Source organism: Populus trichocarpa, chromosome 5 (genome assembly GCF_000002775.5).
Source record: "Populus trichocarpa isolate Nisqually-1 chromosome 5, P.trichocarpa_v4.1, whole genome shotgun sequence".
NCBI classification, from domain to species: domain Eukaryota; kingdom Viridiplantae; phylum Streptophyta; class Magnoliopsida; order Malpighiales; family Salicaceae; genus Populus; species Populus trichocarpa.
In genome coordinates this window covers 19,923,351-19,931,183 of record NC_037289.2, presented here as the reverse complement: position 1 = coordinate 19,931,183, position 7,833 = coordinate 19,923,351, and the positions used below count along the sequence as shown (strand labels likewise).

General features: G+C 33.5%; 1 protein-coding gene across 1 annotated transcript; it reads right to left on the bottom strand.

The window, feature by feature from the left end:
• Window positions 1-4,525: 4,525 nt before the first annotated feature.
• Window positions 4,526-7,491, bottom strand: LOC7469219 (trihelix transcription factor DF1). Its single transcript, XM_024602098.2, is given in 3 exon segments — window positions 4,526-5,457; window positions 5,460-6,346; window positions 6,993-7,491. Coding segments are annotated over 3 exon segments (1,812 nt in total). The 5' UTR covers window positions 7,295-7,491; the 3' UTR covers window positions 4,526-4,834.
• Window positions 7,492-7,833: the final 342 nt, after the last annotated feature.

Below are 7,833 nucleotides of genomic sequence, written 5' to 3'. Positions count from 1 at the left end.
ACGAAGCCATCATATTGATTACTTCTTGATGATCAGCCAACCTATCATTGATCAGAAAGGTGACCATTATACGTTGAATATATTTCTCATTTACCATGGTCCATTTTCCTTTTGACTTGTACACGCACCATGATTTTTTGCCCAGTTTCTTGGGAGTATAGATCATATATTGCACTGCCCATTAAAGGCGAGGGTCCACAAAATGAGTGGTCATGGTCCATAAGAAGGTAGATGTTCTGTTATATATATAGTTAGGGCATTAAGATTCAAGGGCTCCTGTAGCTATCATTGCACAGGCACAAAACACAAGTCTATCTTTATCCTCAGTAACATCATCATGGCCTGAACCCGCCACCGCTTGGTGCTGAGAAGTTGTGGACTGAACCCGAAGTTGTCACCGTACCGGTGCCTTCCACTGTTAACTCTGTCGAATTTGTTTGGAATGTTACTTTATTTCCCCTATGAATAGAATATTAGTGTCAAATTGACCTAACAGAGGCAATTACAATCTACAGAATGATGATAAAAATATAATTATCGTTAGTGAGATTCATTATTTGTTATAGAGTTATGATTCGCCACCGTTTTACTGATTTTCTCCTTTATTAATTAACCTTTTTTCTTCAATTGAATTTCATTCAAATCTATATACACAGCTCATTCAACCTAGCTATGAATTTTAAGAGGATGAAGTATTTTACTAGAAAATATTCCGTGCATAAAATCTTTTCTCATAGAATCTTAATTTTACATGGAACATATTTTTTATGTCTGGAAAAATACTTTTTTAATTTTTTTAATAGAGTACCCTGTAAAATATTTTATGGGATATTTAATTAACTGAAAAAAATTTGTTGGTAAATTATTTCACATATAAAATCTTTTCTCATTAAATGTTAATTTTACTTGGAACATATTTTCGATATTCGGTAAGATATTTTTTAAATTCTTTTAATTATTTATATTTTATAAAATATTTTATGAAGTTTAATGAATAGGAAACATTTCCTGAGATTCTAAGTTACTTATATATATATAAAAAAAACAGTTGGTAGGTATTTATACATGGTCAAATTCGCAGTCATAAATGGTAGCAAAAAGATAAAAATAAAAATGATAAAATTCAGATTAGTCTGAAATGATTATTATTCATCAAACAAGAATTTTAATAATTTATAATAGTAATAATCATCATAATTTTTGAAAAATAATTAATTTTCTAAGAATATTATTAATAATCAGCATCATAATTATCAAGTAATTTCCAGTAATAATAATTATTATTACCAACATCGTTTTTTCTTAATAAAATACAAAGTTTTAATTACTTTTTTATTTTATCTATTTTTATGAGAAACTTAATTAATGAGAGAAGAAGGTGATAAAGAAGAAAAGAGAGAGATAATATGTTGAATAAAAGTGAAGGAAAGGATGATAATTAAATGTATAATTAAGAGATATATAGAAGGACATACAATAATTAAAGGAACTAGTTTCTTCGTTTTGCACTAATAATTAATTGGTTCGAAAACTGTCCTCCAAAGGCACTCGAAATAAATAAAAATTAAAAAAAACTACAAACTCTCGGCGAAAACGCATCAATGATTCTATTTTGATTAGCATTAATTAAATTCCACCTAATTAGTGGTAATTGGTTTCATTAAAGTCCCATATCTTGTGATTTTCTCATCTTGCTCGGCCTAGAGATCACATCACGGCCTTAAAATTAAAGCATAAAATCTAGGTATTACGTCGAATAAGCAGCAAAACAAAGAAATTAAAAGATCAAATTAATACTTTATTCAATAATTCTCCCGCCATTTGATGACTAAACTATCCAATTTAACACAATTCTTTATGCCGTTGTGGAAATTGATCAACCTATAGGTCTGTTATAAATAATACAATTCTTTATGCCGTTGTAGAAATGCTTATACACACATTTAATTAAATAAATTGATATTTGTATTTGGCATAAAAAAATAAATATTAAAGAATAAAATTGAATTGAAAAGAAATTAATTTAAAAAAAAAACCTAAAAAAATCAAAAGCAACCCCATAGAAAGACCTAAAAGACAAATCAATTCTATAGAATATTGACATAAAAAAAAATATCAAATTCAACACATTTCAACTTTCAAAATTCGCTATCTATCTTGTTCATGAAACTAGAATAATCCCAAACAAGGCCCATTTAAAAAAAATGTTGAACGTCGAAATAAAAAAAGAAAATAAAGAAAAAAAAAAAAGTTGACCCACGTTAATTTTTTAAGCCTATGACTCAGCAAAAACAGTGAAGCCCAATCTCCAGCAAATTAAACACTAAAAGATGAAACCTAGAGAAAAAAAACAATTACACAAAAAGATCTAAAATTAAAAAAAAAATTAAAAAAATGAGGGTAAAAATTGAAATACTGAAAACAAAAAGGATTAATCTATGCTTTTAAAAGTGAGAAAAAAAACAAAAAATAAAGAAAAAAATAACCATAAATAAAAAACCACTATACTATCACCGACATACACCACACTAGAACAAAGAGAATGTGGTGAAGCTTCTAACCAGGCGAGAGGGCAAGTTTGACAACCAAGAGAGACGCCGCACATACTAGAATCTTTTTTAATTTTAATATTAATTAATCAACCTAAAAAAATTAATTTGGCTTTGATGGTTTCTGAAATAACCAAAAAAAAAAAACTTTTTTAAAAGTATAAAACAAGCCCTAGAGCACAATTTATTTTTTTAATTCCAAGGATAAATGTGTCCTTTTTCATTATACCTGAAAAATAAAAAGACTAAAACACCTAAATAATCATATTTATAAATTTTGAATCCAAATAAATTATTTTACTGTTAAAAAAAACTAGAAGTGACAACTACCCTGGGCAAGTAACAAATAACTATTTGGTCAGGTAAAAAAACCAAAATACTGGCCTTTCATTTAATTCTTGCAAGGATAAAAAAGTTTTTATTTTATGGCAGCAGGGAATAGTTTATTTTATGGCAGTGTTTTTTACGGTATTTTTCCGATGCGAAATATATTTTTGTTTAATGGTCGTTTTATTAACGGTTAGACCATATCCAAACCGTCAAGATGCATCATGGGTCACTGTTAACGGACACAGCACACTCACTACGGACATTATTCCCTACCAAAAATATTATTTTTTGACAGATATTTCCTCGCCAATATTAAGGAATTCCATTATTTCCGTTCGAAAGGTAAATATTTTCTACGGAAATTATTTTTTTAAGAAATAACTAAAAAATTAATTCTTCATCATCAGAATATGAAATTAAGTGTATTATACACACACTTAATTATTATACACGGCGTTGTATATGAACCAAGTACTGGTGATAAGTTGGAGAGGTGGCCCAGCTGATGCAGGCCATCAAATTGTCTCTGAGAGGAGAGATAAAAAAAACTTTTTTCTGTGGGTGTGTCCCTATGGAGGTTTTATTGTCTGAAACTGTAACTGTATAACAGATTACGAGTCCTATCCAGAAATAAATATCCAGACCAATCCATGCGTTTTTATTGGACAACATTTGCAGCATTCCTATTCCATCTAGCTGGAGGACATGTCGAGTCAAAAGGAAGATATAGAAAAACATTTTCATATTTTACGCAGAAACAAATCATTTTATTTTTTATTTAATTCTTTACATTTTGAAGCTGGAAAGTGAACATTAATTAATTAAATAATATGTTTCGTGATCATTTTCTCGGCACTGACTTCAAGAGTTGAATTAATGGGAACCGAACGAATGAAGAGAAATTAGAATCTGTATTTAAGGTTATATATATCCTTGATGATTAGATTAACAGCTTGTAAGATTCCTCTCAGGGGACCCTGTTGAAGGTCCATGAGCAGCGTGACAGCATGTGTTGTTGGCATGTTGTGGGAAGGGTCCCCAGTCGGAGCTCGACGGTCGGCTTTGCAGCCTGTACCCCTCCATTTTTGGCTTGCTGCTGCGTATCTATGAACTATATACATCATCGCTCAGATTGAAATAACAGTGACCTGTTCTTTCCAGCCTCTCCGGCCCCCTCATCTCAGCCTGCCGATCAGCATACCCTGAACAGCTAGCTAGCGGAGATTATAATAATAATAATAATAATAATAATCTTTCTTCAACAAATAGAGACTATAGAGAATTCGTGATTTTTGAGTTATTAAAACTCTAATACATATCATGTAAATCTTCGAAGGTTTAAATTTAGATAAAGTTTAAGAGTACTCTCTAAATTATTTATATAATATGCATGTACTAATATTTTTATTTTATTTATTTTCCTGGTTTAGATATTGGGCTAATTATACATTAATTATATTTATACAAACAACACAACACACTTAATTAGGTTTACTAATTAATTTGTTATTATTTTGTACATCCAAATATATATTTCTATTAATAAAAAGTCCCATCTTTAAATATAAAGTATTTGTTGAGCCAAATGAAGGAACAAGGGCGAACACCATTCACCATTTCTCGCAGTAGCAGTACTACCATGAACATGAATAAAAACTACAACACTAGTCTCTTGTATTTATTAATTCTTTGGAAACTAGTACTGAACCTCTCTCTCTACTTCTTCTTAATTAATTTCTCACTCCCTCTACTTATTATTAATCTTGCAAAAAAATAAATAAATTATAAAAATAATTAATCTCAACGACTATATGCTAGCTACAACACACACCATGTGGGATTTCCTTACAAATTAATTCAGAGTCTTCCATCCCGATTCACGGCTGCCAGAATCCGATGCACTTACCAATATTCCTGTGAATTCTCATAGAGTTGCTTCTTTGGCCTTAAAACTCTCACTCATCCGTGTTCATTGATGTTTGTTTGTTTGCTACAACTTCATAGCCACTAGCTTCATCTTCTTCTTCATCTTCATCATCCATGTTCTTGTCATCTTCGTCGTCATGATTTTGATGATCATCGCTTTCCAGATCTTCCATCTCCGAATCAGGCCTATGTTCTTGTTGTGGAGGAGGCCATTGTTGCTCAGGGCGTACCATCAAAGGCACTGAGTTTTCAGGCTTCATATTGGACGGACCATCAATCTTGTTCTTCTCTTTATACAAAGCATCAAGCTGCTGAAAGTATGGACATGTTTTCGAATCCTCAGGCCTTTTCTTTTTACTCTCTTTCACTTTCTTGAAGTACTTGTTGATATTCTCCCACTTCTCTTTGCATCTTTTTGCATTACGATTGTAACCAAGCTTTCTCATCCTACCTGAGATCTCCTCCCATAGTGGCCCTTTAGGTCCATTGTCCTGGTACTTGCAATCAAGATTAGTCCTTATCCTAATTAAAGCTTCGACTTCTACTTTAGGCCATCTAGAAGGGCTAGCTGACGTAAAATTCTGATCCCCATTATCTGATTTCATTATCATGTCCACATTAGCCACCGCTTGTGGTAGTGGCCTGGCGGCGGCGGCGTTGGTACTAGCTGTAATATTGGAGGAGGTGCTGGTGGCCGCGGTGGCTGTGATGGTGGTGGATTATTTTGTATTTGACCCGGATTTTGCTCTTCGGATAATTTTTGCAAAAATGCCATTACCGCAGCATCTTTACTCGCCGCAACGGATCTTTCTTGGGCTAAGATCTCGCGCTCTCTATTGATTCTTGTCATTTCCTGCATTCTCCAAGATTCTTCTCTAACCATTCTTTCATGTTCGCGTCTCTCAATTGCTTCCAAGAACTTCTTCTGCATCTCCTCTTGCTTCTGGATCACCTCCTTCATGAGCCTTTCAAAGAAGTCCTTCCATTTCCTTTTCCTCTTACGACGCTCTTGCAGTTCCACGTCCGAGGATGTCGATGAAGAAGTGGAATTGGAGATGAGATCTGGGGAGAAGTTTGGAAAAGAGGGTGGAGTATTAGTATGAGGAGGATTTGTAGGGTTTGTTGCTTGTGATGGGGGTAAGATTGTAGGGTTTGTTGAAGGAAATGGAGGAACGGTAAGATATATAATTGCTGAAGTTACAATGCCTTGAGACATGTTTGTAGCTAGTGTTGCTGCTGCTGTTGATGGAACAGTACTGTGAGAAGCCCTAACAATATTAGGAGAAGGATTAACCACTGGCATTGCTATTGCTGTGACTGCTGGAGTAGGTGCTTTGGGCGGTTGTGGGGGCAGCGACAGCGGCGATGATAGTGAAGGAGGACGACTTTCGAAGGCTTCTAATTGATCAAAAAACCTATAAGTTTTGCCTTCTTGTTTACCAGTTCGACCATCTTTGGTTCTTTTGTGGTACTTGTACACGTTCTCGAATTTCTCTTTGCACTTCTTGCCGCTTCGATTGTAACCAAGCTCTGCTAGCTTCCTGGTATATAACAACAGTTGCAACAAAAACATAACTCCATTTCTTGTTTTATCCCATCTCGAATTCAGCAATAAAATCAGAAGATCTTGAAGAATATTCACACATAAAATAAACGTGAAAGTTAAAACAATAAACAACAACTTAAATTGAAAATTAAGAAAGATCAGTCTTCGATGGATACAGTTTGCTCTTGGATTTACACATTTGTAAGCTGAGTTTTAATTAAGATGAAACAATTCCGTGTATCTTAACACTCCTTCCATTTATGAACCTAGTATTTAATTTAAATTTTGCTTTAAAATGGAACAATTTAGACAACCCACAAATGTCAGAAATCTAATTAATTCTGAACACTTAATTGTTATTGCAGTGTGCGCTGGAGGAAGGAGTTTTTTTTTTTTTTTTTTAAAAAAAAAAAGCATGAATACAGTCTTCAAGAGTATTATAAATTGCAAAGGACTACTCCTATAAAGAAAACTAACCAAAAAAAAGGAAAAAGAAGAACACAAAAAAGAAAATTGAACTCACGCAGATCTCTATCAATGAAATCCTAAAGCAAGCAAAAAAACCTTATATGAATATGTAGTGGCAGTTCACAAAACAGAAGAGAAAAGAAAACTTTGTAATTAATCTAATTAATGAATACCTGGAAACCTCCTCCCATAAAGGACCTTTAACACTAGCATCACGAAACGCAACATCCATGCCGGACCTTATTTTTAAGAGGGCCAAAGTCTCTTGTCTTGGCCACCGGCTTCCTCCATAACTCCGGTCACCTTCAATTTTTCCTTTATCTTCTTCACCTCCAACATCATTACTGCCTCCTTCATGATTGCCTCCGGTTAACGGAGGAGCTTCCTTATGATCTCCTGCCCCCCCTCCACCACCACCACCACCAGGGGTTGACGTTGTCGTGGTTGCTAGCACACTACTTGAGTCCCCTAGCATAGGACTCTCTTTCTTTCCTTTCTAACTCTCAATATTACAGCTCCTTGGGGGAAAAAAATATACACGAGCTAAAAAAATAGAAGGAAAAAAAAATACATCATCAAAGCAAAAGAGAAGGTTAATTCTCATGAGGGTTTTATGGGAGATGGTTTGTACTGTATGGTGAATTTATTAATTATTTCTGTGGGATCTGCTTGTCTATGTCAAGAAGTTGTTTCTTTTCTATTTTTAATACTACTTGGGCTGGAATCTTTGAAGGATTTAATTTATTTCTTTTTTGTTTCTTTTTCTCTCGTGTAATGTGGGGTGGTAGGGATGGTTGGTTAAAAAGTAGGGTGAGAGGTGTCACTTGGTTTTGTAGCAGTGATAGTAAAGGCACGTAGCACAGAGAGATATACATTGTATACAAATTTATACAATTATGCCACAGAAAAGATAATAAAAATTACAGGAATTTATCAACAGCTGCACTGCACGTGGAGACGATGGTGATGATTTAGGTTTTTTTTTTTTTTTTCAAATTATCACGGTAAACTTGA